General features: G+C 38.0%; 3 protein-coding genes across 3 annotated transcripts; all 3 read right to left on the minus strand.

Moving 5' to 3' along the window:
* Positions 1 to 463: 463 nt before the first annotated feature.
* LOC137735972 (uncharacterized) lies at positions 464 to 1,381 on the minus strand. Its single transcript, XM_068475323.2, has one exon. It carries the CDS (start codon positions 1,230 to 1,232, stop codon positions 645 to 647), a length of 588 nt encoding a protein of 195 aa, XP_068331424.1. The 5' UTR covers positions 1,233 to 1,381; the 3' UTR covers positions 464 to 644.
* Positions 1,382 to 8,240: 6,859 nt separating this feature from the next.
* LOC148691965 (protein SRC2-like) lies at positions 8,241 to 9,015 on the minus strand. The gene is made up of 2 exons (XM_088683457.1): positions 8,580 to 9,015; positions 8,241 to 8,248 (listed from the first exon to the last, which is right to left on the minus strand). The coding sequence occupies exons 1-2, from the start codon at positions 9,013 to 9,015 to the stop codon at positions 8,241 to 8,243; spliced, it is 444 nt and encodes a 147-aa protein (XP_088539583.1).
* Positions 9,016 to 10,545: 1,530 nt separating this feature from the next.
* LOC137737502 (putative 3-beta-hydroxysteroid-Delta(8),Delta(7)-isomerase) lies at positions 10,546 to 12,380 on the minus strand. The gene is made up of 4 exons (XM_068477004.2): positions 12,138 to 12,380; positions 11,366 to 11,512; positions 11,132 to 11,240; positions 10,546 to 11,042 (listed from the first exon to the last, which is right to left on the minus strand). Exons 1-4 carry the CDS (start codon positions 12,295 to 12,297, stop codon positions 10,766 to 10,768), a joined length of 693 nt encoding a protein of 230 aa, XP_068333105.2. The 5' UTR covers positions 12,298 to 12,380; the 3' UTR covers positions 10,546 to 10,765.
* Between the last annotated feature and the right edge of the window lie 6,453 nt (positions 12,381 to 18,833).

The following is an 18,833-nucleotide window of genomic DNA, read 5'->3' on the forward strand; positions in this document are numbered from 1 at the left end:
ACATTTTTTTTTTTTTTTGAGGAAACCTTTATTATATATTGAGTAAGACTAAAGTTGGTTAATTACAAGTATATGGTGCACCCCACTACCAAGGTTGTTGGCTGTAGCGCAACGATCGACTTTGTGACTGGGTGAAGAAAAAATTAAAGAAGTAAAGCGCCACCAACGACTTGACATGCATACGTTACCAGATCTAGCAGTGGCAGTGCGCACTGGATTCTAACCCCAACCTTTATTCCATTCCAAAAAGTATACATTACTAACAGCTTTACAGCGATATTTATACTCGTAAAATTACAAGGCAATAGAAAAGAAAAAAAAAATCCCCAGAGCCCTAAGCACTTTCCAGCCATGCTCAAATTTTCTGAAAAGCTGGGCCAATAATAGATGCATGAGATAGCCAAATCAGATACGTTTAACCTGTTTGATGGCAAATAATAGGGTTCGATCGATTCATCCTACATGTAATTAATTAGAGAATTGTTATAAGAACTCTAAAATAATCATCTTACACTCTTGCCTTTCTTGTTTTCTTTCATAAAAAAAAGTGCAAGATATTTTCCTATTGGAATGCTAATAACAATACTTCTTGTTAATTAATGTAAACAACATAGTAATTATTTTGTGTTGATTTGTCAGAATATTCAGACGCTTCTGTCGAGCATTTCTTGATGCCTTTTGAAGGATAGAAGCTTTTGCAAGCGCATTTGTTTGTGAAACCTGTTAATGAACAAATCCGCAACGTGGTCTATCTCGTCTTCCAGCTTGAAATCCTGTCCTTCCTCTTTGGAATTCTTCACCAGATCGATCACAGACCCGCCATCTTTGACATCGTCAAAGTTCTCATTTTCATCGAACAACGAGTGCCTGAGATCAGGGTACTTATCATCGTCATCGTCCTCCTCCTCATCTTCACCATTGTACCTTCGCATGTAGCTTGAAGTACCAGCTGTATGCGAGTACTCATTGGCCATGGCATTGTAGAGAACAAGCGCCTTGTTTTGGTCTCCTTCCTCCGCCTCCTCTTGATCACGGTGATCGTGACCTAATAGGCTGTGGATCTTGTGCGACACAGTGTCCATCAAAACCTTCTTGTTCTTCACCAATGAAAACATTATCAGGCGAGCTTTAGCGGCGCTGGTTTTGCTCTTGATGGCGAGGGACTTGGCTTTGGCTATTGAGCTCAACAATGTGATTATCTGCTTCAAGAAAACAGAAGCCTTATTCTTCATGATTATTTTCTTGCTTAATTAGTCACAATTGCACTGAGTTAGCAAGGAAACCCTATATATTCAAGTGAACGAAACCCTTTGAAGAAATAATATTTAAGGAAATGTGAGATGCTCAAGAGAAAGAATGTGGTGGAAGCTTGATTATTTTGCATGAAGGAATACAAGAGCCTTAGGGGGCTTTATATAGAAAGCAAAAAGCTTCTACTTTTTGGTGACGGAGTGGGGTGAAAGTGTAAAGGAAAAAATAAGAAAAATAAATTAGAACAAAATCAGAAACGGAAGCTTCTTGTAGCACTGTACTGTGTGCCACATGGAGTTCATGATCTTTTTACGCAAGTGGAACCATGCATCCTCGTCGTACACGACTTGTGGACAAATGTGGGACGTACGATCGACTTTTTTGGAGAAAAAGCTTGATAACGATGGTTACTTTAGGTGCACAAAACATATGTTAATTAATGGTTGAAGACGATTATGTCCCTGCGATTAGCCAACTAAGTAATGTCATGCTGGTGGGTATATAAAGTGGTTCTGAGGATATGAAAATCTCCCAGGTGGGGGTAAATATTTCACTTTATTAGGGTGCTAAGAAATTAAAGGTAATGAAAAGGACTTTGGACGGTGAGAGTTAAGTAAAGCGGCCAGTGAAAAGTAATATTCAATGGAGGAAAAAAGTGAAGCTATATATTCGTTGCTCAGGCACTAAGTTTTGGAGTTAGGTGCATAAAAAAATGCAATAATGTTATATGAGTTATGTGCATGCTGAATGTGAATGTACTGAAATAATCCTACATATTATAATGCATGTTGCGTTATGCCCATGTATACAAACCAAACTTAACACTTATAAAAACCACCAGGGAGTGGATCAGTAGTTGGGAACAAATTCTAAGCCTGTATTTCACACGGCACATCCTGAATTCAATTCCTGACATTGGTGAATCACCTGATGATGGCTATGGGGAGGCTGAAATGCCTTTGTGAGTCTTTCCGACTCCCAAAATGGTGGATTGCAGCCTTTAAAAAAAAAAAAATTACTTATAAAGAAAAAGTAAATCTTAAATTAATTTACCATGATAAAATAATTGAATATGAGTGGTGGCGTTTACAAAGTGAAGTCAATATATATTGATCAATAAGAAATAAAGAATAAATCAATTTTACGATAAACAGCGAGGGTCATTTGTCATTGATTTCTCTTTTGAAGGACGATTGTATCGCTTGCTATTCTGGCAGAAATTTGATTATGCACCTTGGGTAATGGTTATGTTGAAATCAACATCAGAGTTTGTGATAGATGAATGATAGGATCAATCGCACACACACGTATACTAATCTAATCTAATGCACATAATATTTTGCATTTCATGACTTTTATGGTTAAGTTTATTTATTATGCATGGTCTCCTTTCACACGCTGCAACTATGTCATCAGTACATTGTGAACGTTAGAGTAAAGAAAATATTGAATTATTGTACTTCGAAAGGAATTCGAAGTTCTATTATATACGACATCGGTTCAAAATCAACCATTGTTTGATAGATTGACAAATCACCATCTACTTGTAATGAGTCTAATGACGTATATAAGTTATAATTTAGACTCCTTTATACATAGTATCCCACTTGAGATCATAGCGATGAAAGTTTATTTAAAATTAATTTATCTACATCAACAATATCTAGCTTGATGTAGAACGGATGGCTGAGCGTATCGAAGAGGAGCTCGACAAGCGTAAGTTTGGCAACAAAACTCAGGGAGTGCAGGTCTGGGTTCCGGCGTTAGAATTGGGTGCATAATACATTTTTCGAAAGGAACAACGTAAGGAACATGACTGATCACCAGTTTCGCTTATGACGTAGGGGCGATTTGGCCAATTTTCTTCGTTTACCATCCCAAAACAGTATTTTAAGTTTTGAGGCTATTTTCGGAACTTTGTTGATTATGTGTTTTGTTTCCTTTTTAAATTTCCAAACCCTACTAGGGTTTTTTGGTCCTTTTGATCCCTTTTCTTACTTCTGGAGACCTGGACGACGGAATATTTCAAGCCATGACAGATTTCTTCCTTTGCAAGGAAAAGAGTACTGAACAAACAATGGAAGTTTTATAGCTGTCTTTCACAAAAGCAAAACACCAAATTACTTTAATTATTTCCATTAAATAGACAACACAAGTTGATATTATTTGCTAAGCTAGGCTAGCTCTTTCATAACTTAATTAGTGTTTAAACAATGTGGTCTAATAATATTCATTTTCACTTGTAAGTAAGGGGATTATGTTAGATTCTTACCAAAGGTGAATTTGAACAATATTATTGCTTGCCCATTGTGAGACTTAACCCACTTCTCTGACTCCTTAGTATAGATAATATCGTTTGTTAAAAAAAAAAAAAACAGGCATATATAATCACAATTAGGTCATCTCCTAATAGAATATTGCCAAGAAACTAAACCCTAAATGTACCTTCCTAATTGTACTTAATAATACACAATTAAACATAAACCATTCGGTTAAAGTTCATTTGCTGAGATTCTTTTTCAATAAATTGAATGGGCATGGTCAAAAGTCATATGAGTTGATCAAGATATAAGTTAATTAATTGGCTTGGTGAAATTACAATCATCATATAAGTTCACATCGTGCATATGCTTCTCCATCAACATCAACTCCACCCTTTGGACTAGAGTAGTACTAGAGTCACCATAACAGCGTTGCCTAGGTTGATGTACTCTGAGTTAATTAATATTTGACTTATATTCAAACGCGTCTAACCTGACTTAATTTGCAATAATTGGATCAACTTCTTTAAATTAAGTTATGCTCAAATGCTTATTCGCGACTTCTTCTGTAAAAAAAAAAAAAAAAAAAACTTTTGTTTGTAAGCGTTTTGGTTAAAAGTGTTTAAACAACAACTTCAAGTGTTTTATTGTAAATTTTGTTGTCAAATGTTATCAGAAGCGGTTTATATTCATAGTTATGAAGTAGCCCGTTGGTTTGATATATTCATAGTTTTACAATAACTATTGGTGATGCGCATGAAAAGAAGATTTCACTTTTCTTGAAGGACCGCAATGGAAGAAAAGCATTGAAGTTCCTTTGAAAATGGTGGGACTTCTTTTCCTTTGCTAATCAAAGGGGTTTTCTCTTCTTAAGTGGGTGGTTAGGTGTGCTTACCAACTAGTTCAAAACATTTTGTATACTCTAGGTCCATATTCAATTCTAAAGCTTCTTAACTCTCATGGTTCTAGAACTCTCTTAGGACATATTGAGGGAAGATTTCGAATTCTTGTTGGATGTATACAACCACGTGACATTTTACTCTATATAACTAATGACATACAAGATCTTTACTGTTGAGAAGGGAATGAGTCACAACTATATCCACCGTATGCCGCTATCTATATTCACACAAATGACACAAGAAATTCTCCGTAGCGGAGCGAGTGGCAGGCGTGGAAGCTTCTTTAGTCGTCCTGTCAAGAAGACACCAAAACTACAGCCTGATCCTGACTAATGAATATACATTACTAATTAAAAAAAAGGCAGTGCATGTATTGTACTTCCTAAGCAACGCTTCAAATGTTCTATTGCAAAAGTGACTCCCTCCATCGCTGATGATTGCTCTAGGTGTCCCAAATCTTGCAAAGATGTTAGTCTTAATAAAATCTGAAACCACTTTTGAATCATTAGTTTTGGTGGCTTTAGCTTCAACCCATTTAGAAACATAATCCACAGCTAATAAAATGTAAAGAAAACCATTTAAAGATGGAAAAGGTCCCATGAAATCAATGCCCCACATATTAAAGATCTTAACAATCAAAATAGGAGTTTGTGGCATTTGATTTCTTGGACCCAAGTTACCTGTTCGTTGACAACGATCACATGTTGCACAAAGCTCGTACGCATCCTTAAACAAACTAGGTCAATAAAAACCACTCTCTAACACCTTAAGAGCTGTCCTCTTTGCTCATTTGTATCTTTTATAGTCTTCTTTTGCATCCTCGGCTACTCAAAAACTTCTTTTCCACTCCTTAAAGTCACAACATTCATCTGCTCCGCATTTGGATTCACCACGGTTTGGCTAGGCAACCTTCCTGGTTGGTGTTGTTGCCCCATCAAACTTGCTAATTGACTCATTTGGCGCTCAAGGTTTTCAATTGCTTTGTCTATTTTTTGTTGATGAGATTGAGTAGAGTTAGCTAAAGAAGCAATTAAATCCTCAAGAGACTTACTTGGAGCTTCTTGTTGTTGAGGTTGAAATGGTGCCTGCGATCTTGCTTGAAAGAAGCCAGGTGGATAGTTATAGTTGTTGGGAATAAATTGTTGTCTGTTATCTTGATTGTTCCACTTTAAGTATGGATGATTGCGCCACCCCGCATTATAGTTGTTGGAGTATGGATCATACTTTTACCTTTGTTGCCCCTGAAACCCTCCTAACGCACTAGCTTGCTTAAGACCACCTTGATCTATCAACGAAGGGCACATGTCCGTGGCATGTCCCAACATTGAACATACACCACATACCTGTTTTGGAGTCACCATAACCTATTGCACAAGATTAGTCAAGTTAGCTAATTGTAATTCAATACTAGAATTAGCACTTACCTCGTTAACTTTCTTAAGAGGTAGCTTATCTCTCCCTCCAAATTGTCGTGTGTTGCCAGCAATGTTCTTTAGCAATGCCTTAGCATTAGTTGGTGTCTTGTCCATGAATGTTCCTCCACTTGCTGCATCAAGCATTACACGATCAGTACCACACAATCCCTCATAAAAGTACTGTATTAGAAGATGCTCTAAAATCTAATGATTAGGACAAGATGCAACCAAATGCGTGAACCGCTTATAGTAATCTCCAAAGGGCTATCCATGTTGTTGTCGGATTGCACATATGTCTTTCCTTATGCTTGCAGCTTTTGTGGCCGAAAAATATTGCTTTAAGAATACTTGCTTAACCTAGTTCTATGTGTTCATTGGCCCTGGAGGTAAATTGTAAAGCCACTCCTTTGCCTTAGCTTCTAATGTAAATGTGAATGCCCTTAACTTGACTTGCTCCTCATCCACATTTGCTGGTCTCATTCCTGAGTGTACCACGTGAAACTCCATGAGATACTTGTTGGCATCCTCTGTTGAGAAGCCATGAAACTTAGGCAAGTAGTGAATCATGCCGGATTTAAGCTCAAATCCTTTCTGCATTTGGATATGTGATGCACAATGGTTGTTGATCCATATTTGGCATTGCCAACTCTCTCAAAGTTCGGTTATCAGCCATGCCTTCTTGTGGTTCTTCCTCCTCTTCCGAACTCAAATGTGGTGGAGAAGATGGTGGTAAAGACACCGATGCATGCTTCTACTTAATTTTTCTCTGAAGCTTTCAAAGTGTCAAGCTCAAGATCGTAAGAAGTTAGATCAATGCTCTTGGACCTTCGAGTATGCATATACTACGAAGAGTACCTGAAATAAAAAACAAAAACACTAATTAGACAAGAAAAGAAAACAATAGAAAAATAAGTAATTAGAAATAACAATCCTCGGCGAAATGGTACCAAAAATTTGATAAGATTAAAAGCACACTACAAAGTAGCACACAAATGTCTTATTGATTTTCCTTATTAACACTAAGTTTTGTCAATTGTAGCATATGAAAAGAAGGGTCTTTCCCGCAGAAGATTGTTTTATCCAACTACTTAAAATGTCACAAAAACTGGGTTGCTGTCCCTACTGACCAGCCACCGAAAAATAATTATTAGACTGACTTACACTTATCCAAAGTCTACAAAATTTTATATGAAGACACTAGATACACAGAGCTATACTCACACAAATTTTTGTGATTTTTAGAGTTGATTTTCTATTTAAATTAAATCAAACAAAAAGAGGACAGAAACAAATTTTAAATAATAAAAATAGATTGTAGTTCACAAGTTAAGAAAACGAGTTAGGGAAATTGCTATCCACCACCAAATAATCATGCAAACATGTTATGTTTCATTTAAATTCCTTTTATTTCCGGATGAAGATGCTCAAGTTGGCTCAATGTTAGAACTCAACCTATTACTCTTTCTTATGTAGTATGTTAAGAGAATGACATTTTGAACTTAACTTAGTCCCTAACATGCAATCTAGAATGGCGTGTTCATAGATTTAACAAGTAGGAAACATTAAGAATGAAAAGAGTTTGAGTCATCACAAGGCATTGTAAGTACTAGCGTTGTCCTACTTATCCTAAAAATTGGTTCACATGTTAATCACAATTAACAAGTACTACTCTAGAACATATGTAGGTCCTCATTCAACAAGGGTAGGCACACACATATTCATAGCGTTAGAATCCTAGATATGCTTACATGCTTACTAAGTATGCATCCGTAGAAAACACATAAAGAATTCATCATTGACATAAGTAGTGAACCAATTTTTATCCATTCATATAAGTGATTTAAACGAAATGTCATAACAAACTTGCAATCATATTCAGAGCTTCAAAACAGCCCCTAACTACTAAAAATTAGTTACACATAATCCTTAAATAAAACCAAAAGAAAGACATGAGTTTGAGAAGATAAAACCGAAAGAAGAGAATGCCAAGATTTCCTCATTCCTTCTCTATTGCTTTTTCCATCCGCTCGCCTTTTGTTCTATTTTTTTTTTCTATCCTTCCACCATGCCCTGCAACCTGCAACCTTTTTCCCTTTTTAACTTGCTGCCCCATTTTCTTCTCCTTAACTCACACACTAATAGCCATTTAGTGATGATAATAAGTGAGAGGAAATGGTAAAACAATTATAACTCTTTAGGTAGCCTTTATGCCAATTACTCCCTCTTAATCCTCATCTTTAATTTCATTTCCTCTGATATTTGTATAGGTGTCAGCTGGCTTGTTCTTGGCTGCATCAGTTTTGGCTGCTAGATTTATTGGGTTTATTGCTTTCATTGCAGTTACAAACTGCTCAGTCTCTTATGAATCTTTCAGTGTTAAAACGACCCTAACTTCTTCTAGAAAAATGATATTAACAATCTGCAAAATGCTTTAGAAAATAGACATCTGTAGCTTTCCAAGCATATAAGGCCCATTCTATAATTCATTCTGAGCTGTTCGCAACTTGTTTCCAAAGTCAGCCGATCTGCCCCGGCAGTTTTGACCAATTTGTTGCTCAAAATCCCACTTGTGCTATTTTTCTTTTCTTTGTTTGACAAATCCTACAAAACACAAAAGCAAAGTAAATAGCTCAAAAATATAAAGAACTAACTAAAAAAAGACAAGTGAATTTGATGTAAAATATATATAAATATGAGCTTATCATTGTCCTTGATCACCTTAGAAAAATTCAGGACCCCATTAGGCTTACCAGGGCTACTCCAAAACTGGTAGCTCACAAACCGGACTGCTTCATTGCACTGGTCATCGATCAAGTCCGCCACCCGGATTTTTTCAATGCTCTTCTTGCCAATGACGCTCTCACATTGCATGTCGAATTCTACAAGGGAATTATCAAACTCGTCAACCAGGCACACGTCATTCATGTCGAATTGCATTGTGTGGTTCCATTCAGGGTTGTAGTCCCCTTCTCTATCAACCAGTGTCTTATGGCGCTGCTGCAGATGTTTCTTCTGTTTTTCTTTCTTTGCTTCGTCGTTGAAGATGGAGATAGCAGAGTAGACGGACAGCTTGTTGAAGAAATTGAAGGCACTGAGATCCTGGCAGGAGATTACCTTCAGTTCTATGGAGCTGCATTCTTTCAGGTTCCTGATTTTCTCAGCTGTTAAGTTATAGTTAGTTAGCATTTTCTAAATTTGTTGCGGATCAATGGATCAAACCATTGAAAAAACAAAGTCCCCTAAATAGTTCAGACATGTAACCACCACCGTTGATCATGAGATAACGCCCCGCCAGACTTGGAGTCATCGATCGCTTAACTGTGATTATACGATAACAGGCCACCAGAGTTAATTGCAAATTCCTTAATGTGAACACAGATGTTAGAGGCACATTAGTCTCTCAACAAGGAGAGGGACTTCATGAAACTCCGGGAGATTACAATAGTGTCTTGGACCAATAATATAATAACATGCAAGAAAGTTAAAACACTTGACATTGTATAATTGATCTAGGACGCCATGGTGACGTTCTGAGGTTAGGCTAGTCCTTTCCCTCAATGAATCAGGACTACGACGACAACTCTTTGCACATTTGGAAAACACAGCAACTGCGATTTACAGTCATGAGGTCCATGGTTTTTGTCTCTCATTGCTTTTTTTTTTTTTTTTTTTTTTTTGGAAAACGGACTTTTTCATTACCAACAAGAAGCTTACATAAACACAGGCCCAAATATACATAAAACACAATACAAAAGTTGGACCTCCAAAACAACAACCACAAAAGCCCAGCCCGTGGGTTGAGCCGACAACAGAAAACACTGAACAAACCCTAGTTGCCAAGATCTCTTGCCGTTGCCGAAGCACTTCCCGACGACCACAAACTGGCCTCCTTGAAACCGCCAGAGAAGAAACCAAACCAAGCCCCAAACACAAAATGAGAAGTTGTCATTGTCCTTAATCAAACCCCAGAAGGAACCAATCTGCCACCACCAATGGAATAAACCTGGGAAGGAAACCAGTGAGACCACTGGCAACAGTGTCGAGATTGACACACAAGTGGAAGGTGGTGGTGTGAACACCCGAGCTTGAGCTCTACGCACCTTCCGATAAAGCCGTGAACAACGGTTGAACAAAGTAGCGGTAGATCGGATCACAAGTGGAATTGAGAGAGGGCAACGCCAAGTGGAAGGGGAAGAAGAGGAAGCAAGAGGACGCATGGGGGGAGGGGGGAAGACAGGGGAGGGAAGGATAAGAGGGAAATAAAAAAAGGGGTTTTCCAATTGGGGCAAAGCACGGCTAAAATTGGGGCACACGGAAAGGAAAACAGAGAAATTGCAGGGGGAAAAGCAGGTGTGAAGGGAAAGGGGCAGCCACCAACCTTGGCCAAAGCTAAGGTTGGCGGCTAAACGAGGTATCGGAAATGGAAGCACTCAAACAAAGTTGAGAAAACCTCTCACACAGAGAGAAGAAAAGCAAACTGTGTTGCAAGGGTTATCTCTCTCATTGCTTTTTGGAAGGAGAGAAAATATGGTTATGACACAACTCCTGGAACAGGGTAGTCTTGGTGGCCCCGGGAATACACGCAACGAGTGTATAGGGCCCTGGTGGTATGCAAGTTTCTCCCCGAAAACAACCTATCCTTCCCATAAAAATGTAATAAATCTACGAACACACATAAGAGATTACTCCTATCGCTGATTCCGAACATATGAGCAGTATCAAACAATCAAATCCATACCAATTAATCTCGGTGCAAGAAACCATTCATCGTTTGTAAATCTTTGGGGTCAAAAACCCCAAAAAAATATCATCTTTACAGATTGAAATACTTGATTGACTGTTTCATGATCCAAAATTATTTCAATGAAGCCATTATAACTAACATAACTTGAAACCAAAAAAATCTTCTTAAAAGGTTAATGATCTGGAGTCAAGCTCAGCGAGTTTTGTTCTTTTTCTGGTCTTGGCCTTGGGCTTGAACTTGTACTGCTGCAGAAATCTTCTTCCAACAGCGGATGGAAATGAGCGTCGGTATTACAACCCAGGAGGCGTTTGCAGCAATGTAGTATGCGTAGTAGTAAAACGAATTTGTAGCAAATTTGTCACCTTCCAAGTAGGCTGTTATGAAATATACAGCAGTTCCATAGAGCTGACCCAATGAAATGGCAAACTGAAGTATGTAGCTATATGGCTTGCCTTTAGATATTGCATATCTGCCGAGAATCAGAAATCGTGTTCAGAATATCAAATTTTGCATTGCACAGCATATAAACTTTGTGATATTCAAAACTCAAAATCTTACACTGCAAGAAGGCTAGCGGGACCTTCTATAACTGCAGTTAATCCTTCGACAGAAACGACCCCTGCATCCCTAGCTGCATATCTTGAATCACCTTTGCTATACTCTTTCCCTGCCAATTTTTATCTATCAGCATAAGAACTATATAATCCAACAAGCCCCAGTAGTTATAAAACTGCGCAAATTGTATCCAATGCTAATCTTGTAGATTAAGAAAGAATGTGAGACAGAACTTACAAACTTCAGCCAGGTAACAAGCAGTCTTATTCTTGTAAAACTCAGGCGAAAATGCGAAATAGCCTTCGAGTATCAAGTGCGTAAGGCCGGTGAAAGCCCACCAACACATTAGCCATCTATCAAGTTTCGATTTCCTCGGTGATCTCCCTGGTACATAGCAAAAAGTAAAACATGTCGATTGAGGCATTCCTATGTCTCCCTCAAAATGTCAAATTTATTGACTTAAACAAAAACTATAACATCTACAGCTACATAGCATTCAATTATCAATGCCAAAACGTAGAAAACATCAAATCAACAAGCACACAGCATGAATCCAAAACGAACCCAAGAACTAAAATGCCACACTAGAATTATTCGGTTTTCCTTATTGGAGATTTGTCGAGTTTTAACAACCAGTAATCACCACACCACAGACGGGTGTAGCTACATTGGCTAGGGCGGATGTAATCAGTAATAACAGTATAAGTAGGCATAGCCACGTTTCCTAGAGCCCGAATTCGAATCCCCCTCTTTCTGCACTTTAGATTAGTTTAAGGTAGAATATTTAATCGCCACATTCAAAAATCAAGCCAATGAATTTGCAATCATACAAAAAAGTTGAGAAAATATGAACTTTTTGGACCTCAAAGGGCTCAACTTTCTGTGCTCTGTACACAAACCCAATTCACGCATCAAATTACTTGAGCAAATTTCAATGTGCAGAGAAGTGAAATGAATTGAGCTGAATAAAATTTGGATCTGATAAGAAGTGGAGTGGAAGGAGGAGTACCGGAGAAGAGCCAGGTGAGGGAAACGACGAGTAGGGAGGAGACGCCGTAGACGCCAAGAATGGTGGACTGTGAGAGAAATCCAGGTACGAATCCGGGTAGCTTTAGATCCCTCGGGGCGTACGGATGATTCCCATAAATCCCAGAGTCTGATCCCTCCATTTTCACTCGCTGCCTAGTACACTGTCTGTCTCCCAAATGCAAGTCAAATCTCGAAAACAATGAGTGATAAGGCTGCCAACTCTCTTCCTTTTTGCCTTTTAAATTCTTTTAGATTGGATCTCATAATCTTTTAATGGTTGGGATAGAGGCCCAATATCCATGGATCTCACAAACCTCCCAAAGCTTGCAATTGCCGAATGTTCTAAAAATCGGGGTTAGTTATCATTCCGATTAATTCCTATACGTCTAAAAATTAAGAAAGGCCCACTTAACCCGTCTAAACCCGCCTAGGCAACCTTAGGTCATGACTCTCATTTAGACAGAATGACAAGCCCCAACCCCGATATTCCCAAATACCAGGATAGACACGTGTTGGCCGACACCCGAGGGTGACGAATCCATTTTAACATGCATGCAAGTGATAATGGTAAACGAAAGTAAATAAAATATGTAAATATAAAGAAATGCGCAAATGCGGAAACGTGTTCAGAGCATACAACTAATCAAGAATATTATGAAAGAATTATTATAAAAAAGGTATGAACAAAGAAATGGGTCCTACATTAAGAAGACTTAAAGATACCTATGCGAAAGTGCCCTGACGCCGGGATCGTATGCCTCGATTCTAACTCCTAAAGGAGACGCAAAACAAAAGGTGAGTGGACCAAAGTTTATAATAATAATTGACACACCCCGATCACGATATTCCCCGAACATCAGGATAGGCACATACTGGCCGACACCGAGGATGACGAAAGCCATTTATTGAATGCAAATGCTGAGAACAAGGAATAAATAAGACTTATAAATTTAAATATAATGAATATGCATTTAATGAACGTGTTCAGAGCATACAACTAACTAGAATACTAAAAAGAAATAATATAAAATTGAATGAATAAGAAGATGGGTCCTACACCGTGAGGACTCGAAGATGCCGAGGCAGAAGTGCCTGAACGCCGGAATTGTATGCCTTCATTCTAAGTCCTGAAGGGGGCGCAAAACAAACATGAGTGGACCAAGTTGATATATATATATATATATATATATATATATAATAAAACAGTTATCAACATACTAACCTCTAGGTTTTATGAAAACATATATAGCATGATAAATAAAATGGGTTTTCCGAAACCTAGCATGTCGTGCAATGTCTCAAAACATATCTCGTATATATCGTAATCATTAGTGAATGTCCAATATCCCTCTAGGCCTCATGCCAACTCCCCGTCTCTGTGCCAATTGTCAGAGGAAAATCACCTCAAGCCCCATGCCAGCTCCCCGTCCCTGTGCTAATAGCCAGAGAAAAACCATCTTCAGGCCCTATGTCAACACCGTAACTGTCGCCCAGGATGGAATCTATCCCTTGCCCCGTAGCAGAATAGGGATCACTAGGTAAATACAAAACCATTGAACATATATATATATTTGAAAAGCAACTTCATAGTATAAAGTCATCCATCCTCTATACTATAAAGAGGTGTTCGAAACATGTTCTAAATATTATATCGTTATCCATCAGATATTCTAAAAAGAACACGGGTTATAGGAAAAATAATAATAATTCAAACTAGCCTCAATAAGCATGTTATCTCATAAAACGTTATCATTAAATCATGTTTTTCATGTATGCATTTCTACTATTAAAACATGCATTTTTAGAAGGGGTCCACTCACTATACACCGTTAGTGCAAAGCCATGCCAAAATGAATAACGAAATCACTGCTATTAATTGCAGCTAAACACATAAATGGTACGATTAATAATACTATGCTCAAACAATTGAATTTGGGAAAACAGACTTCTTAAACAGATTCAGGACGTCGAATTACCCTAAGAAATGTCCCGGATAAATTTCGTAAAAGTCAACACAGAGAATATTCCCTGACAGAATATTCTCTAATGGAATATTCCTTAACGGAATATTCCACATAAAAGGGTTTGGGCCGGCTAGGGTTTAGGGTTTAAAAGGTTAAAGGGTTTAGTAGGCCAAAGGCCCTATGTTAAAAAGGTTTGGGTTAAGTTTTTAAAAAGGTTGGGCTTTAAGAGTTTGGGTTTAGTTTCAACAAATAAAATCAATAAATAAATAAAAATAATTAGGTTGGGCTTGGGTAATCCGGCCCAACGCCTAGACTTAAAAGGATTTGGGTTTGGGGTAATTGGGCTGGGTCTCAGCCTAAGTGGGTTTGGGTTTCAGGGCAACCGAGTCGGGTTGACCAGTTTTCAGGTCAATGAATTGGGGCACCACTTCGAACGCCCATAACTTTTTCGTTACTCAACGAAATCAAGTGATTCAAACATGAAATTTGTAGTACTCGACGAGATGAAAAGATTTATACCTTACATGCTGGACAATTCGTAGTGGTTTGGCCGGAAAACGCCTCGAAAGGGGCGGTGCTCGTCGAAAAACTTGGTTTTTGGCCAAAGGTTTGAGCAGTTTTCAAAGCTTCGTGACTTCTTCGTTACTTAACCAAATTGAGTGATTCAAAATCCAAACTGTAGTTAGGAATTTGGAGAAGAGATTCATACCAAGTGGGGACCAAGTGGTGGCAGGAGTTGGCCATAAAATTGCTTGAAAGATGGCCAAATGACCACGGCCTGGAATTTCCAGATTTCTGGAAAATGACCCTTGAGTTGTATTTCGTGCTAAAACCTTCACCAAAGCCATTTTAATCACTAACCAAGTAATGTAGACTACGAGGAAGGAAGATCAAAGGAGTCTCAAAGCTTACCTACGTCGGAAAATCCTCGAAAGTCACCAGAGTTCGTCGGGGGATTAAGCACCGTGACTGCCACGGTGGGGCACTCCCTTGGCTTAAGGTTTTCGAGATCACATTCCAGGTGTGGTGGTGATGGTTGCTGTGTGTGTGTTTTCGGGGAAGAGGGAATGAGAGAGTTGCAGGAAGAGTCGAGATGGAGAGATAAGGGAGAGTGAGAGCTGAATGAGAGAAAGAGAGCTTAGGGGAGAGAAAGATGAGGTTACGGGGAGAAAAGAGAGTAATAAATATCATAAAAAGAGAGAAAATGGGAAGGGAACCGGGGGACAAATCAGGAGGTAGGCCCCTTGGGCTCACTAATTAGGACCTGGATTGTCTACCCTTCCCATCTCATACCCTTCCTACCCCCTCCTATTTCCGTGGTCACGGTTAAGCCACGTTAACATTTTATAGTCCCATTGCTTTTTATCTTATTATTTCTATAAAAAAAAATCAATATAAAATGTTGGCGTGGCCACAGAAATATAAGGGGATGGGGAAGGCAGACAATCCAAGTCCCACCAATTAAGACACAAAAACCAATTTTAAAAGAAAAAGATCTAGCGCAAGGTGAAATTTCACGAAAATACCCCATTCGTTTTGATAAAATCGGGACGGGTTGTTACAATAATACTAATAATAAGAAAACCATTTTCTTTCTGAACATACCAACCCCCTATTTTGAAAACACATATATAATACTACATACTAGGTTTTTTTGAAAATCCTAACACGCCATAAAAACATTCGTAGATAATAAAACCATATCTAAAAGTGATACCGAAATTGCCCAAAGGCAAATCCAAGAAAGCTCGTAAACCCAAAATAATAAAGTACTCAACTAGCGGTATCATAGTCGCCCGAAGGTATATTCATCACCCAAGGGTGAAGCTGTACGACATTGGGTTACGCTAGTGAAGAAGTATGGTAAGTCCTATCACCAAAGGTGAAGCTGTATGACTCTAGGTTGTGCCAGAGAAGAAATATAATATAACACACTGACACTAGCCGTGGCTAGTGAAGCTGGAAGTATGTCATAAATATCCTCAACTGTGTCCTATGACCATAGACGTATACATACTCGTGTGTGTATGTGTTGTATGAATACCCGCTAAATAAGCACAGAAAACATAAAACATATCTTTCACATCAAATCATTTTAGCTCAAAAGCTTAAAGCGTTATCTCATAAACCATAATAAATCAATCATGTGAAAACATAAATTCATATTCATGAATCCATCATATATCGTTAAGCATAAAAAGTCATGGTTCGTAAATCTTTCATAAACGTAAATTCAATAAATCGTAAATAAATTATAAATAATGCATAAAACGTAAAATCATGAAATCATGTTTTTCGTGAATGCAATCCTAGCATTTAAAATCATGCAATTTAAGAAGGGGTCCACTCACAGATATTCCGCTACTGAGGAGTTGATCGAACTAGGGAGTATGGGATCACTTCCAACCAACACACCTAAACACAAATATGGACCATTATTAAGAGGCCTTTTAGCCAAAATGGTCCCTGAGATTTGCATAACACATTACTTTGGTCCCTGAGATTGAAAATCAATAGAAATGGTCCCTAAGATTGTCCACCATCCATTATTTTGGTCATTCTGTTAAAAACTCCATTAAGTGTCCTGGAGCTTTTGGCCGGAAGTTTGAGCAATTTTCAAAGTTTCGTAACTCAATCGTTTCTTAACCAAATTCGATCCATAATATATCAAAATGAAGATAGGAAAGTGTAGAACAAGATTGTACCATTTGGAAGCCCAGTGGTTGCCAGAGATGGCCAGAAAATAGCCTGAAAGGTGACTAGTCCGCGGAAAACTGAAAAACTCGTCGGAAACTGGGTAAACTTTAAACGTACATAACTTCTTTAAACGTACATGGCTTCCGGTGAAGGCATGTGCACTCCACGTGTCGCTAGTACACTCGTACTCGCCTTCTTCGAATTTCTGGAATTTTTTCAGATTTTTCCTCCAACTTCAAGAGCTTATTCCGAGCTCGATACAAGCCCAAATCAAGTGATTCAAAAGCCAAAATGTAGTTAGGAATGTGGAGAAGAGATTCATACCATTTGGAAAGATCAGAGTTGGCCGGAGAAATGGCTATAAGGTGGCCAAATGATCATGGTTTCGAAATTCCAGATTTTGCACAGTGACTTCCCTTGTATTTTCTGAGTTCCTACACCACCAAAACCACCCCAAACCTTACTAATCATGAACCTAAACACAATCTACAATGATATGGACCAATTTCGAGGTTTACCTTTGCCGGAAATGGCGAGAATTCGCCAAAGAAAAGGGTTACATAGTGAAGGGGTCGCTGTGCACAGTAAGGAAGAAAGAATCCAATGGTGGCCTTGACTTTGTCTAGGCTTCGTGGTGGTGGTTCACGTCGAAGAAATAAGGTGGTTGTGGTGGTGATTTGTGGTTGTACGAAGAGGAAAGGGTGTTAGGAGTTGGGCACATGAAGGAAGGAGAAAAGTGAGAAGGAATGAGTGAGAGATAAAAAAAGAAGTGAAATAAAAATATGAAATAAGAGAGGGAGAGAGTCTTGGGATAGAAAGGAACACCCCAGAAAATGGAGGTAATCCTGCCACGTGTCACCCCATGAGTGGCTCATGATGGAGAAATATCTCTAATTATGAAATTACCAAAATGCCCTTAACATTTCAAAAATTCATAGAAATTTAGTTTTAGCTTCGATTTTGATTCCCTTCATGTCCATGCGTTCGTATCGACGAATGCAATGCGAATAAATTAAAAGAAAAATTCCTACATGTCAAAGAGCAGAAGTCAATGAAAGTCAACGCTTTCGTCGTTAGGCGTACTTTTGTAAATTTAACTAATTAAAACATAAAATTTAAGACTGATTGTTACACAGAAAATCGATAACTTTCATTTTGCATTTTATTTTGTCAATAAAATGTAAGAGACTTGTTAAATACTTAACACTCATTGTATTCTTGTTTCCCATGTTTTCAATATGTTCGAATACCTTATAATGTATATATTATTTTATTTTGCAATTGATGTATCATAATACAATTAGGGGCGGATCCATTACAGGACCTGGGTGGTCCCAGGACCCTCCGGAAGATCAGAGAAGCATCTATGAAGATCGTTAAGGACCACCCGACTGCTTGGTCCTGTGCTGGTTTTGGAACTCCATGAATTTGCAGCGCAACACCCATCATCATTTAGCAAAGAAGAAGAAGGTTTAATATTGTTTTTAATGACCTGGCCTAGACGGTGCCGTTTTGAGCCAGGCCATTCAAAAAATTAAAACTCTTTTTCGTCTACAAACCCGAGGCCCAACTACTTCTCATGCAATTACCTCTTTTTATTAGCACAAAGCCCCAAATCCACCCATCCAATACAAACCTTACCCCGAAAGCCCACCACAATTATTCCACCTCTATCTTTCCATCATCACCTCATTACAATATTGAATTTCAAATAAATTTGATGATTTTGGTCTTATGTGTATTAGATGAAAATATTCATATGATTATTGTGATATAGTTTATGATTTTTTTTATAACAATTTGATCATTGTTGGTTAATTTATAGAGAACTTTTATCTATACTTTAAAAATCACATTTTGCACTCCTTGTAAGTGTAGATTTCTTTCTCATTTTAGAAAGTTTGAAATACAAAGTGATATTTTTAGAGTGCAAATAAAATTTTCTAATATATATTATGTCTTTGTTAGTCCATATGATTTTTTTTTATTTTGGTTAGATCAAACAATCTAATCTT

The sequence above is a fragment of the Pyrus communis genome, chromosome 13, assembly GCF_041283825.1.
Source record: "Pyrus communis isolate YQ-2024b chromosome 13, ASM4128382v1, whole genome shotgun sequence".
In the NCBI taxonomy this organism is placed as follows: Eukaryota; Viridiplantae; Streptophyta; class Magnoliopsida; order Rosales; family Rosaceae; genus Pyrus; species Pyrus communis.